The 24,441-nt window shown below is 46.2% G+C and overlaps 2 protein-coding genes and 2 pseudogenes across 2 annotated transcripts; 1 reads left to right on the top strand and 3 right to left on the bottom strand.

Annotated features, from left to right (window-relative positions):
* The first annotated feature begins 974 nt into the window (after positions 1-974).
* On the top strand, positions 975-3,769 carry LOC136453139 (cyclin-B1-1-like). The gene is made up of 9 exons (XM_066453714.1): positions 975-1,281; positions 1,600-1,717; positions 1,803-1,899; positions 2,008-2,208; positions 2,318-2,443; positions 2,524-2,772; positions 2,864-3,034; positions 3,135-3,319; positions 3,421-3,769. The coding sequence occupies exons 1-9, from the start codon at positions 1,215-1,217 to the stop codon at positions 3,554-3,556; spliced, it is 1,350 nt and encodes a 449-aa protein (XP_066309811.1). The 5' UTR covers positions 975-1,214; the 3' UTR covers positions 3,557-3,769.
* Positions 3,770-4,671: 902 nt separating this feature from the next.
* LOC136453140 (UDP-glycosyltransferase 87A2-like) lies at positions 4,672-14,101 on the bottom strand (annotated as a pseudogene).
* Positions 14,102-16,098: 1,997 nt separating this feature from the next.
* Positions 16,099-17,646, bottom strand: LOC136455160 (histidine--tRNA ligase, cytoplasmic-like; annotated as a pseudogene).
* A 2,160-nt stretch (positions 17,647-19,806) lies between these two features.
* Positions 19,807-23,102, bottom strand: LOC136453141 (UDP-glycosyltransferase 87A1-like). Its single transcript, XM_066453715.1, has 2 exons — positions 22,467-23,102; positions 19,807-21,275 (listed from the first exon to the last, which is right to left on the bottom strand). Exons 1-2 carry the CDS (start codon positions 22,960-22,962, stop codon positions 20,368-20,370), a joined length of 1,404 nt encoding a protein of 467 aa, XP_066309812.1. The 5' UTR covers positions 22,963-23,102; the 3' UTR covers positions 19,807-20,367.
* Between the last annotated feature and the right edge of the window lie 1,339 nt (positions 23,103-24,441).

The raw sequence follows: 24,441 nt of genomic DNA on the forward strand, positions 1-24,441 counted from the left end.
CGAACAGCGTGCTGTCGTGGTTGTTTCGAGCGGCCGCGGGCCATGCCTACTGGCGTCGAGGAGAGGCCTGGATGGAGCTCCCGTGCGGGAGGTCGGGCTCGCGACCGCCTCCTGCGGTGTCCGCCTGCCCCTCCCATCTCGTCGGACGCCGTCCTTCTAGGAACCGACGACTCGGCTGCGGCGCAGGGAGGCGGCATAGGAAAGAGAGAGGCTAGCGTGGCATGGTCAAACCCGCTCCACGTCGGACAAAACAACCATGCTCGCGTCCAGGTGCTAAAGGTGAATGATTTTGACAATTGGGATACCCACATTAGATGATTTGTAGTTGGGGTCAAAATTAGACGAATCCAATAATTGAGAGTCCAAAGTGGACTTAATCCTACATACAATTGATATCGAACCTATTTTAATTTGACACACAGTTTGGAGCAAAAGTTGACTTCGTGCTCACAAACACAAACATAAACCCCGTCCGAACAGGGTAAAATAAATATAAAAAAAAAACGTCGACTGCGAGACTTCATGCTCACAAACACAAACATAAACCCGTCAAAAGACTCTTCCTTTCTTGCGTTGAGGAAAACACACGAGATCTCCAAATAATAACGCGAATCCCCCAATCATTTATTACTGCGCCTGCACATGTTAAGCTGTTAATAACGCGCCTGGGCCGAGAAAGGAAGGAAGAGCAGAACCACAGCTTCCCAAGTCCCAACTCAACAACGCGCCGTAAAAGAAAGTACAGCTCGGAGGCGAATCCCACTCGGCCGCAACGGCTAGTTTCCCGGGGGGATCGATCCCAGCCGTCCGACCGGCTCCTCCCGACCGTTGCGATACGAACCCTTCCCGACCGTTGGAGCCGCTCCTCCTCTCCTCTCCTCTCCTCTCTCGCCGCCTCGACCCGCTCCGCCCTGCCTCCTGACAGCGCCCGCGGCCCGCCCGCACGCTCGTTTATATCTGCGCCTCCCCTCCCCGAGCCATAGCCTCCTCGTCCCCTCACAACTGTACCATCAAACGCCGCCATTGATTGACCGACCAGCGAGAGAGAGGGGAAAGGGGGCAAAAAACGCTTCTTCTTGCATTGCCGTGCCGGATCCGCGGTGGCTGCGCTCGCCGGCGGTGAAGAGGGGTCGCGGGCGGCGCGCCTCCAGTCTTTCTTCGCCTCCGTGCTCTCCGGGCTCTTCGGCCAGGCCGAGGACAGCGAGGACGAAGAGATGGCCACCCGCAACCACAACAACGCCGCCGCCGCTGCCGCTCCGCAGCTCCGCCATCACAGCCGAGGTAAGGCCCACGGATCCTAGCGCTTCTTCTTGGGTGCTCCCTCGTTCGTCTTGATCGAGTTTGGGTGGGGGCGGAGCTCTTGCGGCGGATTCTTACCCTCTAGAGCAAGTTCTTTGGCTCAATTAGCGAAAAAGATTGGATCTTGAGCCTCGTCGTTGTCCTTCCTGATGTCTGTTCTTGTTTCTGCGCAACGGCTGGATTCTGGTTCTAGTTAGTCTAGAGGAAGGGTGTTCGAGTAGATTTGTTTTATGTACAAATTCTTACGGTGAACATCTCGTGCCATCCTGATCTCTCCTGTCTCTCTTGTGCGATGGTCAGGTGCTGTTCCCGCTCTCGGAAAGAGCAAGGCCGTGCCCGGCCGAGCAGCTGACGCCATGAACCGGCGACCCCCCCTCGGCGATATCGGCAACCTCGTCACCGCCCGCCCAGCCGAAGGGTAAGAACGAATCCAAGCTCCTTTTCTTTTGCCACCACTGTTTCGTTGCCTGTTCTTGTTCTGAAAGACTCGTTCTTGGTTACAGGAAGCCTCAGCCGCAGGAACAGCAGGTCAGTCGCCCCATCACGAGAAGCTTCGGTGCTCAACTCGTGAAGAACGCGCAGGCGAATGCCGCCATCAAGGTGCAACCATGCTCCCTTCTCTTCCAGTCTCCCTGAAATAGTAATCTGGACTTTGAAGCATTTGACTCCTCTGTCTTTACTCTAACTGAAATATCTCTGTGCGATCAGAATGCCGCAATCCTGCCTGCGAGGCATGCGCCGAGGCAGGACAGGAAGGCTCCTGCCAAGCTGCCGCCGCCTGAGGATATCATAGTGCTCAGCTCCGACTCTGAACAGAGCAGGACGCAGTCCGAGAGCAGCGCTAGCTCCGTCCGCTCGAGGAGGAAGGCCATCAACACCCTTTCTTCTGTGCTCTCTGCTCGCTCAAAGGTGCGTGGATCTGTCAAAAGACTCTGCTTGCTCTAGTAATTCCAGGCCGCAATTTCCTGTTACAAACAACTTGCGAATTGTTCTGATTGTTTCAATCTGAATGTGTCAGGCTGCCTGTGGAATCGCTGATAAGCCTAGACTAGTGATCGAAGACATCGACAAGTTGGACGTCAACGATGAGCTCGCAGTCGTGGAATACATTGAGGACATCTACACGTTCTACAAGATTGCTCAGGTAACTGCAACAGATCTGTGTGAATTGTGTGATCTGTTAGCAACTGTCTCTGAAAGTGTTTCTTTCTGGCTTTGTTGCAGCACGAGAGACGGCCATGTGATTACATTGAAGCCCAAGTCGAGATCAACGCTAAGATGAGGGCTATCCTGGTTGATTGGATAATTGAAGTACACCACAAGTTTGAACTGATGCCCGAAACTCTCTACTTGACCATGTACATCATCGATCAGTACCTCTCGCTGCAACCAGTCCTGCGAAGGGAGCTGCAGCTTGTCGGCGTTTCAGCTATGCTGATCGCCTGCAAGTACGAGGAGATTTGGGCCCCAGAGGTACACAGAAAGCTTTCGTCTCTCTGTCTGTCCTATGTTCCCAGTGCTATTTTTCAAGTTTTTTCTAAATGCATTCATGTGTGCTTTTCAGGTGAACGACTTCATCCATATATCAGACAGTGCATACAGTAGGGAGCAGATTCTTTCTATAGAGAAGGGGATTCTGAATAGGCTGGAGTGGAACTTGACTGTCCCTACAGTATACATGTTCCTTGTCCGTTTTCTGAAGGCGGCAACCTTGGGTAACAAAGTTGAGAAAGAGGTAAATAAATTTCGTCTTCTATGGTTGTTGTAGCCAATCAGAAATTCACCAGTCTTGTGCTTTTGTGAGCTTACAATTTCTCTGGTCTTGTGAAATGCAGATGGAGAATATGGTCTTCTTCTTTGCTGAATTGGCGCTGATGCAATACGACTTGGTGACACGCCTGCCTTCGCTGGTTGCAGCTTCTGCTGTCTATGCAGCCAGGCTCACTCTCAAGAGGGCTCCCCTTTGGACCGACACCCTCAAGCACCACACAGGCTTCAGAGAGTCAGGGGCAGAACTAATGTAAGATTCCATTGCCAATCACCATCTTTCTCTGCCTATCCATGTGTATTCTTCATAAGCTTTGGACACGGCTTGACCTTTGTGATTTGCGATGGTTTCAGTGAATGCACGAGGATGCTGGTGAGCGCCCACTTGACTGCCCCTGAGAGCAAGCTGAGGGTTGTGTACAAGAAGTATTCCAGCGAGCAGTTCGGAGGGGTCGCGCTTCGTCCACCCGCAGTGGAGATTTGCAAGTAAACGAAGATTAACTTCGTGCTAGTATCCGTGTTTGCTATTGCTTTATAAAGTGTAATGGAAGGCGAGTCTGACATTCGCTAGGGTGTTTATGTTTGCTTGTTTTGGGAGTCAAGAAAGTTTGAATACTTGAGACAGCCTATTGTTTGCTAGGCTGTTCTCAGAGTCGTGTTATCTGACTTCTGATGGCAATTAGGATTTGGATGTTGTGTTATCTGACCTTAAGTGTACATCAGGATTCTATCTAGTACGACATTTATTCATAAATGTGAATGGTGTTTTGCTGATTAATTCAGTTGTCGTTTGGATTGGAAGTGGCCCCCTACAGTTTTGGAATTTTGGTGAATGATCTGAATTGCAGGGGAAACTTGTATCTGATTCTGATGCAAATACCGAACAAAAATTGTCAGAGTAAACAAATTATAAAAATCAATTGCCTGATTGCGCCTCTTCTCCTCACTTGCTGTGTCAGCACGCTCACCAAATTCTTAACAGACTTGCTCATAGTCGAGGTGAAATACAGACATGTTCAGCAGTTTATGCTAAACTTTGTAGGATCAAATTCTTTGACTGCTGAACTTTGTAGAAGCTAAACTTCGTAGGATCTTAACAGAAATGATTGGCAAGAGATAAATATTGGTCTTGTGAGAAATGATATTCGTCATTTGAAACTCTGGCGCGACAGATCTGTCCCGCGGTGTGCGGATGCGAGGCTCTGAAAATAGAAGAAGACGAGTAGGTGGCCACACGCAAAGGCAAAAGGAGCACGCGGCCACACGCAAACCTCAACGCCATCGGCGGTGCCGCGGCCTTCCACACCCTGCGACAGCAGCACCATCTCCACAAGGAGCCACTATCCTGGTGTTCACGGCACAGGTTGAGCATGTGGTTGATGTGGCCATGGGCACGGCCGCCGGTTAATGGCGAGTGCAGACTACCCAAGCAAGTCTTCAGAATCAAAATCTTAAGCTGTAAATTTGAAACTTCAAGCTAATTCACAGCTTATCAGTTTAGCATAAGATCGTACAAAGTTTTAAGGCCATGAAAACTAGAAAACCTTCGATAAGGAGAAGAAAACACTAGGCATTTTGCTACAACTACTGTCCAAACGCAACTCGGACAAAAGAACTACTAGCTGATGGATTGAACAAATCGTACATCAATTAAGTAAAGGCCTATGCATAATCAACCTTTGCGATAGGTCTATGCATAATCAACCTTTGTGAAAGCTGCGCAAATTCTAAAGAGTAAACAAGGGTTGATTGTACAATTGATATTTGAAGCATTGATGGTTACAAGTTACACCACCACCACAGTGTGACAAGGTTGGTTTCAGCACATACAAAATACGATTCCAATTACTTTGGAGTGCATACCGTCTCCATCAATGAACTCAGAATGCAGTATGAAGATCCACCCTTGTGGACTGCTCTGCGAGAAGCCTCCTTCAACTCGAGAGCACGTTTCCTCAGCGCCTTTGTCTCAGTTTCATCAGAAGACATCAGCTTCTTCACAGCCCGTGCAATATCCACTCTCCCGATCAGACCATCCTTGCTAGCCCAATCCCTAAAGTTCAGGCCAACCTTCCAATCTTCCACAATTAATCGTCCATCAATCGGTTGATCAAAAAAACAGTGGTAAGGCAAGCATAGGCACACCAGCAAAGATGCCTTCAAGTGTCGAGTTCATCCCGCAATGGGTCAAGAAGCCCCCAACTGAACGATGGCACAAAACCTTAAGCTGCTAACACCATGGCAGTATCATCCCATTATTGATGCCAGCGAAGAGTTCTTGCATTCGAGGGGATTGTTCACGAAGAATCCACAAGAACTTGACCTCACTGGCTACTAGGCCCAATGCGATCTCTTCAAGCTGAGATGCTGAGACTGAGACAAAGCTGCCAAGGGAGACGTACAAAACTGAGTTCACAGGTTCAGAATCCAACCAGGTGAAATAGTCTCCTTGGCTGGCAACTTCGCCGTTGGACATGGTATGCTGGTCTTCAAGCGCCACGTAGGGAATGCAGGGGCCAATTGGGTACACTGAACAAGAGAGTGCTGACCTTAGCGAGTTGATGACACTGGCCTCAAGCTCATACATGGTGGTGAAAAGGAGACACTGAGCATTTCTAACGCTAGAGATGGTTGCTAGGATATGCTTCACTTTTCTCTTGTCGTGAATTAAGGGCTCGAGATCTGACAACCTTATTGAGCTTGAAGCATGTCCCTCGATATAGTGCCCAAGTCTCTGATCAGAGTTACCTGCATATCATAAAATAGACAGCTGAGAAATGTTGATGTTGCAAGCTTTCTTATCGATGGTCCACATAAAAAGCACCAGAAACGAAAAGTATGAGATACGAAAATGAAACATATATATATATAAAAAAAGCTGTGGGGGCAATCTGACGGAGGAATAAGAGAAGGATACGAATCAAGATGAATCAGAAATAGAGTAGGCTATTTCTGCCAAGACAAATAGAGTGGAGACAGTGTTTCAGGTTTGATTCATCCTCGTTTGATGTACTCTTTTCTGAAATGGGGTGGGGGTGGGGGGTGGGGGGTGGGGTCACTTGCCAAGTCACACCACAGCAGCGCATCGAAAATGGTTGTATGGACACCCAACCCAAACCTTCCACCAAAGAACACATCTAAGTGGTTAGGTGTTCTCTAAAAATAATTCTTATATTCGGATACTAAACTGAATGTGCATCATTTGTACAAGCAATCTTATATTCGTTTGGAGGACTAGAATAGCAAATGCCAGCTATGGTGACTACTGAAGATTGTGTTAGTCGTGTGACCATTGCTTAAGAAAGAAATCACGTGAGATTAAAACTAAAATACAAGTTTGTGCAGAGTGACATGAGATCCTAGCAAACAGTCTTCATATAAATTCTCGTCTCACTACCACCAGGAAAAAAATGGTAGCTTTGGAATACGCGCAAAAACAATGCCATTTGAGGCACTAGTAAGAAAAATGTTCCATATGGACAGCTTATGCTTATCTTGCAGCAGTATTAACTACTGTATTAAGTATGCTCTATGCATTGTAAACAAAAAAAACAGAACCTAGAATCTCTAAGTTCAACAATTCATTTTCGTAGGAACACAAATTCTCTGTAGAAGTCGAAACTGTGGATAACTAATTATCCGGGAAATTCTGTACAAGCTAAAACCCTGGCACGGCACCAAGGCCGTAAGTCCCTCTATGCATTGTAAACAAAAAAAACAGAACCTAGAATTATAATAACCATAGGATCGATCTAGGGTAGAATCGAGGACCTTCTAGGTAACCAGTTGATTCAAACAAGCCCTAGTACATCTAGACAGAGAGATGGAGACAGAGAGATAGAGAGATAGGGGTTCGAACCTGAGACCGCAGGGGTGGAAGATCCAGTGGCCTCCATCAGGTTCGTCGATGTAGTCTGCGCACGGGCAGCGATGGTCGGAGAAGATGTCGGTGTAGTTGTCGTCGTCGGAGCGGGGCGGCACGGCTGGTGGCTGCCCGTCACTGGCTGCGCCCCTCTTGATCGGATTAGAGTTAGTGTCGGTGGGGAGGTCGGCTCAGGTCAACCTCGTGATTAGAGCCGCCGGCCCCCACCTCTTTATATAGCGCAGGGTGACAGGGGCCCTCCAGCCATGGTGGGCTGGGCGCCCCCGATCAGGTCGCAAATCAAAGGCCCAACTGGGCCGTTGGGTCCAGTTAGGTTAGAGATCAATCTAACAATCTTCCCCTTGATCTCTTTCCATCTTTCACTTTCATATTCTTTACTTTTGTTCATTCCATTACAAATTAGCGCATAGAGCATGTCTCATCGTCACGGTCCATTGCCGATATATTTAACAGCTACAACACACTACTCTGTTCTGAAATAGATACTTATCTTTGGGCCTTCTTTTGTCCAGGAATTATAGACTTTGGGTGGTAAGCCTTTTGTAAGCGGATCCGCGAGCATCTTTACTGTACTTATATGCTTAAGACTTATGACTTGATCCCGGACTTTATCTTTCACAACATAATACTTTATGTCAATGTGTTTGGCAGCACCACTTGACTTATTGTTGTGAGCATACTGTACTACCGGATTATTATCGCAGTATAACTTTAGTGGTCTATAGATGTCGTCAACCACCTTCAAACCGGGTATGAACTTCTTTAACCAGTTCACCTACCCCGTTGCCTCATAACACGCTATAAACTCGACATACATTGTGGATGATGTAGTGACGGTTTGCTTTGAGCTTTTCCATGAAATAGCTCCCCCTGCGAGAGTGAATACATATCCAGATGTGGATTTTCTATTATCTCCCGCATAATCAGAATCTGAATATCCCACTATATGGAGTGAATCAGATCTTCTATACGTCATCATGAGGCCTTTCGTTTCTTGCAAATAACACAAGACTTTCTTTACCAATTTCTAGTGTTCTATTCCAGGATTGCTCTGGAATCTGCCAAGTAACCCAGTAACAAATACCAAGTCAGGGCGCGTACATACTTGAGCATATTGCAAGCTTTCGACAGCTGAAGCATATGAAACCACTTTTATTTGATCGATCTCATATTGGTTCCTAGGGCATTGAAAATTCCCATATCTGTCGCCCTTGACTATAGGAGCATGTGAGGGACTACATTTGTGCATACTGAATTTCTTTAAGATCTTTTTAATATATGCCTTTTGTGACAGTCCTAATACCCCTTTACTTCTATCTCGGTGAATCTCGATCCCTAGAACGAACGAAGCTTCACCAAGATCTTTCATATCAAACTTTGAGGACAAAAACTTCTTTGTCTCCAGTAGTAGACTGACATCACTACTAGTAAGTAAGATATCATCCACATACAGGACAAGAAAGATGAACTTCCCATTCTTAAACTTTGTATAGACACAATTGTCCTCTACATTCTCTTTAAACCCAAAATTCTTTATTGTCTGATCAAACTTCAAGTACCACTGTCTTGAAGCTTGTTTTAATACATAAATGGATTTCTTTAGGCGACATCCCGTTCGTTCTTTTCCTTCTATGACAAAACCTTTTGGTTGTGCCATGTAAATATTTTCCTCCAAGTCTCCGTTGAGAAATGCCATCTTTACATCCATCTGATGTAATTCTAGATCATAATGTGCCACTAATGCCATTATGATTCTGAAGGAATCCTTACATGAGACTGGAGAAAAGGTCTCATTGTAATCAATCCATTCTCTTTGCGTAAAGCCTTTTGCCACAAGTCAGGCTTTATATCTCTCTATATTCCCTTGAGAGTCAAGCTTTGTCTTGTAGATCCATTTACAGCCTACTGTTTTGGCTCCTTTAGGAATTATCTCTAAATCCCAAACTTTATTGGCATTCATTGATTTCATTTCATCTTCCATGGCCTCAAGCCACTTTGATGAATGATCACTTCTCATGGCTTATTCAAATGAGGTGGGATCATCCTCCATTTGAAATTCCTCAGTATTGTACACTTCATAATCAGCAGGAATAGCTGATTTTCTAACTCTTTAAGACCTTCTAGGGGCCTCCACATTTGGCACATCTTCTGTTTGAGGCTGTTGTTGCTCCCCCTCATTTGTGGCAATAGGTTCTACAGGATCCTGAAGAACAGGTTCATCATCATCATTCATTGTTGCCACGGGCGGGATAACAACAGGTGCTGGCACCACAATGTCTTGCATTGTCGGTGCAGCAACAACAGGTAGTGAGAAAAATGGCTCATGAATCATCGGAGTGGGCGCATACACCCGCTTCTCTTCAAGGTCAATTTCTTGAGCTACCATGCTCCCCCCTCATCATTTCATCCTCTAGGAAGACAGCGTGTCTCGTTTCCACAAACTTTGTATGTCTATCTGGACAGTAGAAACGAAAACCTTTTGACTTTTCTGGGTAGCCAATGAAATGGCAACTCACTATTTTGGGATCTAGCTTCCCAATGTTCGGGTTAAATACTTTAGCCTTAACAGGGCTCTCCCACACACGCAAGTGGTTAAGTGAGGGTACTCTTCCTGTCTACAACTCATATGGTGTTTTGGGCACCGATTTACTTGGTACTCTATTGAGAATATGAATGGCGGTTTTTAACGCCTCCATCCATAGGCTCAATGGTAAGGTGGAGTAACTTATCATACTGCGCACCATATCCATCAGGGTACGATTGCGTCTTTCAGCTACTCCATTCTGCTGAGGTTCGCCCGGTGTAGAATAATGGGCTACTATGCCATTCTCCTGTAAGAACCTTGCAAAAGGTCCAAGAATTTGGCCATATGAGGTATGCCGACCGTAGTACTCCCCTCCACGGTCGGACCTGACTATCTTAATCTTTAAATTGTGTTGGTTTTCAACTTCTGGCTTAAATATCTTAAATTTATCCAATGCTTCTATTCTTTCTTTGATTGGATAAATATAGCCATAACAGGAGTAATCATCTATGAATGTTATGAATGAATCATAACCATCCATACTTTTTACGGGGAAAGGACCACATATGTTTGTGTGAATAATCTATAGAATTCCCGTGCTTTGTTTGGCATCTTTCTTAATTTTCTTTACATACTTTCCTTTTATGCAATCTCTGCATTGTTCTAAATCTGAGAGCTCTAATGGAGGAAGAATATCATTCTTAACTAATCTTTCTATTCCCCCTTTGAAATATGGCCTAAACGATAGTGCCATAATTTCGACAACGCATCGTGAGCTCTTTTTTGTTTTATGTTTACATCCGCAGACGAGGATACATTCACATTGTCGCACGCAACGTTCCCATTATCACATACAACATTCACATCATCACATAGTGATAACAAATAAAGCTCATTTTGTAAGATAGCATGACCAACACATGCATCATTATATGTTATCTTACATTTGCTATTTCTAAAATGGCAATCATAACCATCGTTGTCCAAACATGAAACACTAATCAAATTCCTCTGTAGGGAGGGAACATAAAGAACATCTCTAAGTATAAGTTTGAAACTATCAGCTAGCTCTAGAGAAAGATCGCCAACGGCTTCAACTTCTGCTTGGACTCCATTTGCGACTTTAACGTGTCTTTCGCTTCTTTGCGTAGTCCTCGTCGAACGGAGTCCCAATAAAGAATTAGCAACATGAACAGTTGCACCTGAGTCAATCCACCAAGTAGATTTCGAATACTATATATACAGGGATTCATTTATGAACGTAATAATGTTCTCACCTTTCTTTGCCATAATTATCTTTAGGTAATCGGGATAATCTTTCTTATAATGCTCGTCTTCTTGCAGTGGAGACATTGATCTTTATCCACTGTGAACTTATTTTGCTAAGGCTGATGCAGCATGGGACCTTTTCTCTTTGACTTTAAAGAGGAGTTAGCATTATTATTCTTTTTCTTATTATCTTTTAGATAATTAATAGTGCCACCATTGACAGCTTTTATTCTCTCCTCCTTTTGCACACACATAGCCATGAGCCTCTCCATGCCCCATTTCTCAGGCTGTATGTTATAGTTGACAACAGAAGTGTCAAACTCTTTTGGCAAGGAAGCAAAAACCAGATGGATAAGGAACTCATCCTTGAGAGCCAGATCTATTGGTTTTAGCTTGGATGTCAAATGGCTCATCCTCAGTATGTGCTCTCTTATGCCACCATTACCTGAGTATCTCTCTGTGATCAGCTACTTTATTAGCTGGGTAGCATATGTCTTTAAAGAGCCAGTGAACTGACTCTTTATTCTTTCGAGATACTCAGTGACGGTGTCACACTCTGGGATTGAGCCCACAATAGCAGGCTAAATCGTGTTCTTTATCACTGCCAAACACTTCTTATTGACAGTGACCCACTTCCTATGCTCAAGGTCATAGGACATTCTTTGGGATGCAAAATCTCTCTCTGGTTGCCCAAGCGGCATCAGCCTCGTTTGTCTCCCGCACCGGTGCCACAGGCTCTATGGGACACGGTGTGGTGACTACCCTGTCCACCTCAGCGAGGATGAAAGCTAGGTCGATCTTTTTCTTCCACTCAATATAGTTATCACCTTTTAGAGTGGGGATTTCTTTGATACAACTCATCAAGTTGTATCCGCCTGAAAACACAATTCAAATAATGTGAGAACATAAATGATAACAATAACAATTGCATGCCTTAGTTCAACGTTGGTTAAAATTAAAACATACAATTGTTCTCTACATTAATTCTATATCACCGTTGGACAGAAAATAGAATTGATGCAAGACAAAACATCATAATATTGCCATTAATCAACGTTGGTCAGAATAATAACAATATTATAATCAATTAAAACATATCTATTTTTCAAAATTAAAGTCTCTCGTTGGTTTGAATTTAATAATGAAAATAACATCTTTACATACGCAGCGGAAAATTATTCAATTTGATGAATTTTACCCACAGGGAAAAATACCTTTTCTATTTTCCTTTGAGCTAATTTCCATTTTTCAATTTTCTGGAAAAAGAAAAAAAAATGCGAAAACGGGCTCCTTCTTTACTATTTCGGCCCAAGACTGGCAAAACCGGCTCGGCCCACACAGCTGAGCGGCGCCCAGCCACACCCAGGCCGCAACCTGGGCCTGGGCCGACAAAGTGATTCAACCGCGCGCGCCCGCCTGGGCCACGAGTTGGCCCATTCGATCTCGGCCATCCGTCCTGATCCGACGGCCGAGCGCGCATCTCGCTCGGATAAAACACAGACGCGGCGTGCCCTCGAGCAAACCCTAGCGCCATTCGGCCTGGCCCTCTCTCTCTCTTAGCCTCACTCTGCTCTCTCTTCTCACTTTCCTCAGCGTAGCAATGCATCGAGCGAGCGAGCGGGCGAATCAGTGGAGAAGCAAGCCCCGACGCCGTCGCCGCCCCCCTCGTCGGCGTGCGTGTTCCCCAGCGGGTGAGCGCGCCGCCATCGAGCTGCCTGGCCACGGCGCCCCTATGGCCGGATCCTGGCGAGCAGTGCCCCCGGCCGGCCCTTTCTTTTCCCCGCGTGTCGGCGTGACAGCAACACTGCACAACGGTGAGGTAAGCCACCCCCTTCTCCCTCTTTCGCTTTCGTTTCTTTGGTTCTTGTGCTCGGATTTCATCCGATTTGGGGATTAGGGTTAGGGTTTGGGGATGGGGTTTCATTGTTTTCTTTTTCCCATGATGTCTTCATGGGTTTGAGGTTCGGTTTCCAGTTGAAACCATGTTTTCATCTCTATCCCAAAACCCGATCTTGGGTTTGGATGTTCCTTTTCTTCACTTTTCCCGAACCCGATCTAGGGTTAGGGTTAGAGTTTCTTTTATCCAAATCAAAATTCGAATCGTTCTACCTCTTTCTCTTTCTACCCCAAGATCTAGATCCACACCAAGGGTAACAACCTGCTTTGATACCATTGTAATAACCATAGGATCGATCTAGGGTAGAACCGAGGACCTTCTAGGTAACCAGTTGATCCAAACAAGCCCTAGTACATCTAGACAGAGAGATGGAGACAGAGAGATAGAGAGATAGGGGTTCAAACCTGTGACCGCAGGGGTGGAAGATCCAGTGGCCTCCATCAGGTTCGTCGATGCAGTCTGCGCACGGGCAGTGATGGTCGGAGAAGATGTCGGTGTAGTTGCCGTCGTCGGAGCAGGGCGGCGCGGCTGGTGGCTTCCCGACACTGGCTGCGCCCCTCTTGATCGGATTAGGGTTAGTGTCGGTGGGGAGGTCGGCTCAGGTCAACCTCGTGATTAGAGCCGCCGGCCCCTACCTCTTTATATAGCGCAGGGTGACAGGGTCCCTCTAGCCATGGTGGGCTGGGCGCCCCCGATCAGGGCGCAAATCAAAGGCCCAACTGGGCCGTTGGGTCCAGTTAGGTTAGAGATCAATCTAACAAGAATCTCTAAGTTCAACAATTCATTTTCGTAGGAACACAAATTCTCTGTAGAAGTCGAAACTGTGGATAACTAATTATCCAGGAAATTATGTACAAGCTAAAACCCTAGCACGACACCAAGGCTGTAAGTCCCTCACCTATAGTCTCACCGGAGTCAGGCGCGTGCTCATAGTTGGTAAGTTAGGCCGGGAGGCGGTCGAAGTGGTAGTAGGCATAGAAAAAGGCGGTGGACATGGGGAAGAGCGACCAGACGGGGACGCACCTCCGGTTGCCGCCGACGATGACCCAGGGAACGTAGGCGTCCGCCACGAGCGCCGCGAGCGGCGGGCCCTCGAGCCCGTCAAGAAGGCGCTCGAAGGGCGCCTCCATCTCTGTGGCGACGGCGTCGAGGAAGCCCGAGTGGTTGGCGGCGCTGCCGTGCTCGGAAGGTATGACGTTGGGGATGGTGCGAATGCGGATGCCCGCCGGCTTGGCGGCGGTGGCGGAGGAGGAGCGGATGAGGTTGAGCCACTCCTCGGTGACGACGAAGGTGACCGCCGCGCCACGGGCGGCGAGGCGGCGGCTCAGGTTCATCATGGCGTTGACGTGGCCGCGGCCCGGGAACGACACCGCCACAATGTGGCAGCCGCAGCCGCGGGTCTCGCCCGAGGCGGCGGCCATCCACGCGTGACGTCTCGGTGTGTGGCTCTCAAGCGTGCCTCCCGACCTGGCTGTTGGAATCGTCGCCTTGGCCTTGCTGCTACTGCTACTAGTACTACTAGGGTGTTGCTGGAGCTCACTACGGCCTGTTCGGTTGGCTGGTTCATATCATTGCTGGTTCGTAAAGAAGTACTGCTGGCTGGTTTGTGTGAGAGAAAAATACTGTTCTAGCTGAAAATTTACGATCGTTTACGACAAGTAACAGCCAAACGAACAGGCTAAGAAGGGAACAGATCATTTGTCTGATGTCAAATAAGGAATTCTCTCATATGTGTTTGGAAAAGGAACGGCACATGAGTCCATCAAAGGAGGTCTTTTCCGTAGGTTGTGATTGTGAGTGCGAGACGAATTGGATTAGAATGGACACACGAAAAATTTTCCAGACAAAAAAAAGTTGAAATTTTCTCTCTTTAGTAGAAAAAAATAATACGAATAGAACCGGACTGGAATAGAACCCGACAAGCAATCGGAGTGGAAAAAGAGACCGAAAAAGGTAAGTTAAGGCAGAAAAAAAAAGTTATGATAAGAATTTTATCTTTTTATTATTAGATATAGATATAGATTTGATAGTATGGTATCCTAGAATTGTAATTTTTTCTGGATAGACGGACTTTTCAACCATCGGTTCATGAAATATTCTGTTACTTTCCGGTCGTCAACGGGATAGATGAACAATCATTGTTCAGGCTTCGTTGTCAAAAAAAAAAAAAAAATCATTTTTAGGCTTCTCCAAATTAGACGTCATGTCTGATTTTTTTATTATTTAGTTATATCATTATTTATATACAAAAAAATGGTGAAATTATAATGTTATGAGTTGTCCTTTTAATTTAAGGACTCTTGTGTTCTTATCTCAAATTGAAAGTCTATTTGCAATATTATCTTTATTTATTTAGCTTCGTTATGTTGCCCTGCTTTTTTAAAAGGGGCTCTTGCGTTTGTACCCTTGTTTTGTATAGAAATTGTGATTTTGCCCCTATTTTTTTGACTTTGTGAATTTACCCCTACTGTGTCATTCACGAAACACCAGTTTGCCCCTGCTCCGTCATCCACCCCTAACGGTGTTAAACTTTGTACAAAAGGACATAAATGCCCATGTGATTTTGCCCCTGTTTGTTATGCATAATTGTGATTTTACCCTGATTTGGAATTAGACTTTTTTATTGTATGCCTTATTGCAATTATTTGAACTCTGATTTAATATTGATAAATATTCAAAATTTTAGCAGCACCTTTGCTATATTTTGCTAGCATCATGACAACAATATGAAGCACATATAAAACACATAAGAAAAATCATGAAGAACCACAGCATTTTAAAGTCTACCCTACAGCATGTCCACAAAAGTTATGAAAAAAAATATATCCACAAAAGTTACGGGTCTACACCATATCACATGTCCACAAAAGCTACAGATCTACATCCATCTTATTCAAGGACCACCTAGAGACCAAACAAACTAGCTTGCCTCCCTCTAAAATAATAGAGCGCTTTCTTTCTTTCTCCTGTTGCTCCATGATTGCAAAGACTCTTTCAATTCCAAGGCTCACACCAACAGCAGGGATTTGCTTTCCGCTAAACATACCCACGAGGTTGTCATACCGACCACCAGCAGCGATGGAGCCAACCTGTTGCCAAATATGATTAGTACAGGAATCAACTAAAATGGTCTTCAGCTCTGTGAAAGTTAGATAAAGGGTGTGCGTAACTGCGTATGCGATCACAAATAGTAAAAAGACATATCAAATGTTGAATACATCAATTGCCAATAGATAGTTTTTTTTAAACTATGTATTGAGTTGATGAATAATAACACTATGCTTTAAGAAAATCCAGAGTACTAAAGAATTAACTTGAACATCAATGTGCAGTGATAAGTAATTATTTCTAACCTGAACCGCACCCTTGAAAACGGCTTCATATATGACACCGGTGTAGTAATCAAGGCCCCTGGCCAAACTTAAATCAAAAACTATCTTGTCTATTGCATTTGCTTTATCCAGAGCCTTGAATAATATCTCTAGCTCATTCAGTGCAGCAACAGACCCTTCATTATTCATAAACTTGCTGCCCTCCTTTCTCAACTCCGTCAAAACTTCCAACGGGCACCATCTAAGGAAAACACTGCAACAAATGAATAGGCTAAGTGCCCCATATACTGGCAATGATATCATTAGCCTTCTGCATAATCTATAGAATAAAAAACAAGTACATGACAAATCAAAGCACGAATATGAATTTTCTGCCAAGTAACACCTGTTCACCAAGCTAAAATGTGAGAGGACACTGAAACAATACCAGATCAGCCAGGTCATATATCAACTTTGAGTCTTCACCATACTTGCCCATAAGGGTTTCTCTCAGCTCAAATACTGGTGTATCAAGTGCAGTAGCACCATGCATCTTGAATACACTAGTTATAATTGAAAATGCTCGCTCCCTTATCGCCATTTGCTCTTTCCCGCGAATAGTATGATTCTCACCTTTGGAATTTTAGGCAATCTCCTGACTTCATTGCTCTCAACAATCTCCTTCCCCAAAGTTTTCTTCTTCTTGCTCTTCTTGTCACCCTTTGCTTTGTCCCCACCAGCCTGTGGCTTCTCAGTTGAACTGGCTGCTTCATTCTCAGCAGCAGCTTGTGGCTTCTCAATTGAACTGTCTGCTCCAATTACTGCCATGGCCACAGCTGCTTCCCAGGCAAGAAAGTCCCTGAACTTGAGCAAGTGGTTGTACACCCCCTTCAAGACCGACACAACATCTGAATCAATCAAAACCTTGTCAAGCATCCCCTTCAAATCATCCACGCTAACGCCACCAGTAAGCTTCACTCGAAGCTCGGCATCAGCAATGCTCTCCGCACAGAGCCTTGCCCGGGCGACGCTCAGCTTGCACAGTGCCTGCACAGCTCTAGAGAGCTGCGTGGCCAGCATCACCAGTGCCTCCTCCTTTCCCTCACCGGTTTCACCGGCGTCCCTCTTCCCCAATTTCACGGGCGCGTTGAGCTCGATGCGTACTAAGGCGTGCAGCGCCCGCACCGCCTGGCAGAAGATCCCGTTCAGGGCGGGCACCTTGGCGAACGTGGCGGCGGCGGGGGCGCCCCCGGCGGCAGCGCCGACAAGCTTGGAGCCGAAGACGAGGACCTTGATGTCGGCGGCGACGTCGGCCTCATCCTTGGAGGAGAGCCCGTCGCCGGAGGCCGGCACGTCGAAGGCCGCGGCGGCGTCCCCGCGCGTGGCCTCGCACGACAGCGCGGCGACGGCGTCGGCGACACGGGCCAGCGGCGCGGCGCAGCAGTCGGCGACAGGGCAGTCGGACGCCGCGGCCTCGTTGCGGGAGCCCAGCGGCCGTGGCGGCGGTGACGAGCGCGGAGGCGGAGTCGGACGACGTGAGGACCAGCTTGTTCAGCAGCACCGCCGCGGCGGCGCGGGACCCGCCGCCGAGAGCCGTTGCCGCACCGTGCGCCGTGCGCTGCCAACGCCGCCGCCGGATGCCCCGACGCCCCGGTCCCGTGAGAAAGCACAGTTTCCTTAAGGAGGCTGAATACATGGATAAGGGGCAATTTGGTCTTTTTGCCTTTGTTTTTTTTTTTCAGATTTTGAATTTTTTTAATTCATTTATTCTATGACCATCTGACGGCATCCAAACCAGGGGCAAACGGACGATTCAATTCAAAATAGCAAGGGCAAAATCACAAAGTTGAAAAAACAAGGGCAAAATCACAATTGGACTCCTGCATAAGGGTAAGAACACCATTTTCCCTTTTTAAAACGATAACCGGACGCCGCGTTTCCAGTCCGCACCGCTGGCTCCCGCTTATCGCGCGCCCGGCGATGCCCAATCCCTTCCTCTCCCTGCGGTCTTTCTCCAGTGCTGGGGCGCGACGTCGCGGGCATAGCACCCTCCTGCTCGGCCTTCTCCGGTACAGGGTCGCTCGTCGCGGGTACTGCACCCGCCCACTCGCTGCACCTCCACTCCGCGCTGGCATCGAGCTTTGCCTCCGTTTCTTCGAGCAGCTAGGTGATATTGTGCTGAAAACGCATATTGTAAACTTATATTTTAAGTGTTTTAGTGGTTTTATAGGCATGTTACAAGTATTTTATATAGATGTTGTAAAAGTAGATTAGGATGTTGCACATTCTGCAATGGCTATATACAGCGGCGGATCCAGAATATATTTTAGGGGGCTGAACAACACTGATACCCGATTTTAAGTCCCAGCCCCCTACACTATAGAACTTTGCTTAAAAATTCATGGGTGGGTTCCACTGCTCCGGTATGGGTAGGGAGGCTGGAGCCCCCCCCCCCACCGTTGGATCCGCCCCTAGCTATATACGGTATTTAAAGTGTATGTTTAAAATGTTTCATCTGTTTCAGACGGATGTTGTTTTATTTGGATGTTGCAAAAGTACATCTGGATGTTGCATACATATGCAAGTATTTCAGGTGTTTTCATATGTATGTTGCAAATATTTTATATGGATGTTTATATATATTTGCAATGGCTACACACGTGTTTTAGGTTTTTTTTATGTTTTTGCAAGTGTTTTAGACGTATGTTGCAAATGTTTCAGTTGTTTTGAACGTATTTTGCAAGTGTTTTATCTGGATGTTGTAAAAGTAGATCGGGTGTTGCACATGTTGCAATGGAATACACCTGTCGCGGCCGCCTGCTGCACTTGCTGGGGCGCCACTGTGGGTCGCCGTGCGGGCGTGATGGTAGGCGGGTACGCAGCGTGGGGTCCACACGGTGGAGCGTGAGAAAACAGACGGCGTGGGCTTCTTTTGTGTGCAGTGAACCGGAGGCGTCCAATATTTTGGAGCGGCTCTGGACGTCCAAGCGCTCATAATGCCCTTTTCAAAAGGGAGCCAGAGTCTACTCTTGTTCCATTTAGATAAGTTAAAAGGTTCAATTCAGCTTAAAAAAAGACTAGTTTTCTCGTATGAATTTGTCACTAATTTTCTTTATACCATGTGATTTTAACCCATGTTTTGACACCAAATATTTGGACAATATTTTGCTTTTATAAAATTTGTAAATATTTCAAATCCAAGTAAAGTTTAACAATTGTGCATTGCAGTCGCACCGGCCACACGCGCCCTCGGGATGGATCTAGAGAGCATTGATCAACAATCTTTTTTTTTTAAAAAAAAGAAAGAGAGAGCACCAATCACATGTGACCTAGGTCCAGGCGTCCAGCCTCACGAAATCCTTCTGTTAAACCTTAAAGCATCCACAAGAGGCATGTTAAGAAATGTTTTGATCTCATTCATGTGATAGACGATTAACGCAAGAGTTAAGAAAGTTTATGTCATTTCTAATTAAGTTCATATTTTTATACGTGCTTGTTTATGCTAATGGCTGATCGAAGATGATACGCTGAGTGTATTGTGCAAGTGCAACATCTCTCTAGGGGTAGACATTCGGTTAGACTATATATCTAAGTTCTTAACTAATGCTCGTATTTTTCTTCTGGATTTTATCATGATGTTTCAAAAAAAAAATCTTGGAGGTAAAAGGCATCTTGACCGCTGGATCCCAATTAAATTGATGAGAAGATAAAATGTTTCTTCTAGGAGGACCTTTCCTATATATTAGGAATAATAACAAAAAAAAGACGTTGAGAATCTGATTCGACTGAACCTAAAGTAGGGACAGATTCAATTACATAAATATAAAAAAAGGGGCCGGTACGATACAAAGCTCCTCAAGTCTTCATTATTCCACAATAGTAGTAGTATTATGAAGCATAAGCGCGTGTTTAGTTGGGTGAAAGTTGGGAATTTGGCTACGGTAGCACTTTCGTTTTTATTTGGTAAATAGTGTTCAATCATAAACTAATTAGGCTCAAAACGTTCGTCTCGTAATTTCCAACCAAACTGTGTAATTAGTTTATTTTCGTCTACATCTAATGCTCCATGCATGTATCGCAAGATTCGATGTGATGGCTACTGTAGCACTTTTTTAAAATTTTAGGGTGGGAACTAAACACGAGCTAACTGCACAAGTTTTCCCAGGCACAGAATGCTCGTGACATGACTACTGCTGCCCCCCATCTTTGCTACAGACATCATCAAGTCTTCTGTTTTCAGCTCCAGAATATAGGCGTGTGGCAATCATGATTTCAAACCGCACCTTGTATAATTGTTGCGGGTGGGGTGAATATGCGTGAACATGAGAGGAGCCCCATACCTGACTTGCAGGAGCACAATGTTTTTGCCTACGAGATCATTTCTGTCCCCTGACTCCACAAATTTAAGCAAAAACCTTCACGAAGTTTCTGCAACATTCAGTCTTCCTTCGATGATATCTCTAATGAAATTGTTCAAAGAACAACGTGAAGATCCACCTTCCTGAATTGCGCCTTGTGAAGCCTCTCTCAATTCTGCGGCTCTTCTTCTCATCTCTAGGCTATCACCATCACTCAAATCCATAAGCTTTGTTACAGCATCAGAGATTGCGGCCCTTCTGACAACACCATCCTCCCTTCTCTGTTCCCTCAAGTTGATGCCAATCTTCCATTCATCGGCAACGAGATGACCAATCACCAACTGATCCCAAAAAACGGGAAAAGCAAGCATAGGCACTCCAGCGAACACTGCCTCCAGGGTTGAGTTCCATCCACAATGGCTCAGGAAGCCACCGATGGAGGGGTGGCACAGGACCTTCAGCTGGTCACACCATGGCACCACCAAACCCTTGTCACCAGAGATCTGCTGGAGGGTGGTGGTGGTAGCACTGTCCCGGGCCACCCAGAAGAACCTAACTGTGCTTTCATGCAGCCCCAAGGCAACCTCTTCCAACTGAGACGAAGGCATCGAAACATAGCTGCCAAATGATACGTACAATACCGAGTTTCTTGGTTGGGCATCCAGCCAATCAAAGTAGCTCTCATGGTGAAGCTTGTCTGAATCACCCTTCAGTGGCATATATGGAATTGAAGGACCAACTGTATATATGGGGCAAGGAACAACTTGCCTTGTTCCATTGATGGCACCGGTTTCAAGCTCATAGAAGGAGGTGAAGAGGACACACTGTGCCTTGCGCACGTTGGAGAACACTTGTGCGCATCGTTTCATTGGCAGCACCATGGAGCGGAAGATCTTGATATCAGAACATTTTACTGACGAGAGGGCTGGGAATGGGAAATATTGATCCAAGGACTTGCAGCTTAGGCCTGCAGTTCATAGGAGGTCAGATGCTCGTATCTATAACTACTGATCCAAGTAACTAAAAGTACATATGCAAACATATTACCACTGGAAGTGGCTAGAATACTTAAACCAAAAGACTTCAGAACAAGTTGGGCGCTCTGAATGCATGCAAATTGGAAATTATGTTATCAGCAAAGAGTAAAGATATTCATTAGTGCTTAGTGGGACAAGTAGAATTTTCTGGGCTAACTCGTTCATACTTTTCATTGATTGGCAAGTGATTCTGCCACTCTGAATTCAGCATCCGTGACTACCTTATTCAGGAGATGGAAAATGAAGGACATGGTTTTGTCCTAGAATCATGGTTCATGGGTTTGGAATCTTAGATTGTAGAGATAAAAATGGAAAACTAAATAAAGTTTCAGAGTTAACTGAAAATGCTTTGGTTTCCCTATGCATCGAATGTGTTAGTGACGAAACGGATATGGTTTATTGAATGACAGTGGAAAACAATCTAATTGAGTAATCGTTGCACGCCTCCCTGAAATGAGGAGCTCTATGACTAACTGAATTTTTGAGCATGTACGCATATTATGCCCAGACACTGACATTTGGATATGCTTGCTAATAGCATTCTGAGGCTTTCAGATCAAATAAGACGTGCCATTTTCAGCAATCATTCATGAAGGCGGTAGTTGTCTTCACTGATCTCTAACTTTGGTTAATTTTGGTTTTATGAACCTTTCAACAGAAAATGATTCAACTAGACATTTTCCTAGACACAGCAGTATTCAACAATTTTTTGCGTCAAAGTTCTTGGAAGCGGGTGATGTTTTCTCATAGACATTCATATATATGGACCTTCAAGATCATGATTGCATGGCAACTCATGAATCTTTAGGTATCTTTCTCAAGTTTCTGACTCGGACTAATGGTCAAAGAACAAGTTTTTTTTTTTCATAAAGGGGGAAAAAAATCTTCGGATCATGAACGCAGACTAGACATACAGTATCAGACTACAGAGAACTTTTAAGTGATTGCCTTGGATGACTCAAATAAGCAAATAAAAACAGAAATGGCTCTCTGCTAGTCCCCTCTGACCCTGCCCTATAACTAGATCTTATTTTTCCTGCGTTTGGACAATCAAACTCCCCATGCTCAGATCTTAATCCACCATTCAGTCGTATGCAAAAAGAAGGAGAAGTAGCCAATACCTTCTTCCCCTTGATCACCATCCGCCGCCGGCCATCGGTCCAGGTGCCAGAGCGCCAAGAAGAACGTGGCCGGCTGCGTCCACAGCGAGCACACCGGTATGCCCCGCGCCGCTCCGGCCGCCACGCCCCAAGTCAGGAAGGTGTCGGCCACGATGGCGTCCGGCTTCCGCTCCAGCATCAGGCGGTCCAGCAGCCGCTCGACGGGCTCCCCCATCTTGACCAGCACGGCCTCGACGAAGCCTGCGAAGTCGGCGCCGCGGTTCCGCTCGAAGGGGATGACGTTGGGGATGGTGGCGAGGCGGACGCGGTCGGGGAGCGCGTCGGGCACCCCCGCGGCGGCCAGCAGCGCGTGCCACTCCTCCGTGACGACGACGGTGACGCTGATGGCGGCGTCCGCGGCGGCGAGCAGGTGGCACACGACGAGCATGGGGTTGATGTGACCACGGCCGGGGTATGGCACTGCGACCACGTGCCGAGCTGCCGCAGCTGTGGCCATTATATTTCTACGCGCAGACTGCAGAGCGAGATCGGTGGAGTACTAGTACAACAGCGAACGTGGAGTAGTAGCCATTTTCATCACTCAGACTTTCCTCTAGAGTCTAGGCGTCCTTCCGGCTCCGGCGCTTCTAGCGGAGGGCGGAGGCGGAGGACGGGAGGAGCTCGAGAAAACGCCTTCGACGGCTCCATTTCTATTAAAATCGAGCGGTTTTGACCGGTAGTGCAGTGCATCACGATAACGCATAATTATAAAATAAGGGTACTATCGCGGTAGGTGACTGAGCCCGTTTGATACTGCTAGGCTCAAGCTTAGCCATGTTGCATCGTATGTTTGATGCTAATTAGAAATTAACATAGACTAATTACAAAACTAATTGCACAGATAGAGGCTAATTTACGAGATGAATTTATTAAGCCTAATTAGTTTATGATTTAACAACATGATGCTACAGTAAACATTTGCTAATGATGAATTAATTAGGCTTAATAGATTCGTCTCGTGAATTATCCCAGGGCTTCTGTAATTAGTTTTATAATTAGTTTATGTTTAGTCCTTCTAATTAGCATCCGAATATTCGATGTGACAAGGGTTAAACTTTAGTCCAAGGATCAACCTTCCCGCCCCACCCACGCCTGCCTTGTCACGTCCCATCCCATCCGCACCTTTCTCATGCCCCACCCCCGTGTGGGGAGCCGCGCCCTCATCCTTGTTCTCGTCCTCGTCCTTGCCCCCTTTGCTATCCACCGCCCGCCACGACATGCTAGGGTTTTGCCGGAGCTTAATGGCCATAGAGCTACAGCGAACCCCTAGCACCGTCGTGCCCACTACCTGGCCGACCTTCCTCTCCTAAGTCCTTTTCTTCTAAGCCCGGCAGAGTTGGAAAAGAAGAGAGGGAGAGTCGGAGAGAGAGGGCGCTGCCACAGTCGCCAAAACCTGCCATCTTCTTCTTCGTCTTCGGAACGATCAGACGCGACCCTTTTGAGGCTCCAACGACTACTTCTCCATTTGGGGCTATAAATAGGACCTCAAACCAACCAAATGAGGTATGTGGGAGTTGAGAAACATAGCAAGAGAGTTAAGGCTCCACTCTAGTGCTTCTACAAGCATAGTGCTTATGAATCACTTGGTGATTAGTGTAGGCAAAGTGATTGGGCTAGTTAGACCACGCTCATATATGCTTGACACTCGTGCTTGCGCGCCATTGTTGTACTCGGCGGGACTTGTAAGTCTTGCGAGACCACACTAACCGCGCTTGTGGTGTGGCCTTGCGTGGGCTGCCTTGCAAGGGCCTCCAACAAGGACCAGGGAAAGCTTGCGTGCTTCTTGATACCTCGGTAAAAATATCGAAGTTATTGATGGGAGTTTGGATCTCTCATCTTTAACTTCCGCATTTTAATTGCAATCTCAGTTGTGTGCTTTACCTTTTCTAGCTTAGTTTAGAGGCTAGTTGATAGTATTGGAACTTAGGTTGTATAA

This window comes from Miscanthus floridulus, chromosome 5, assembly GCF_019320115.1.
Source record: "Miscanthus floridulus cultivar M001 chromosome 5, ASM1932011v1, whole genome shotgun sequence".
Lineage (NCBI taxonomy): Eukaryota > Viridiplantae > Streptophyta > Magnoliopsida > Poales > Poaceae > Miscanthus > Miscanthus floridulus.

Bases quoted from the DNA above. Each gene is read 5' to 3' on its own strand.
- LOC136453139 (XM_066453714.1), top strand. From the start codon at position 1,215: ATGGCCACCCGCAACCACAACAACGCCGCCGCCGCTGCCGCTCCGCAG. The intron at 2,444-2,523 runs GTAACTGCAACA...GCTTTGTTGCAG, and splicing joins CGTTCTACAAGATTGCTCAG to CACGAGAGACGGCCATGTGA. The intron at 3,035-3,134 runs GTAAATAAATTT...TGTGAAATGCAG, and splicing joins GTAACAAAGTTGAGAAAGAG to ATGGAGAATATGGTCTTCTT.
- LOC136453141 (XM_066453715.1), bottom strand. From the start codon at position 22,962: ATGGCCACAGCTGCGGCAGCTCGGCACGTGGTCGCAGTGCCATACCCC. The intron at 21,276-22,466 runs GTATTGGCTACT...TATGAACTGCAG, and splicing joins TGGTGATCAAGGGGAAGAAG to GCCTAAGCTGCAAGTCCTTG.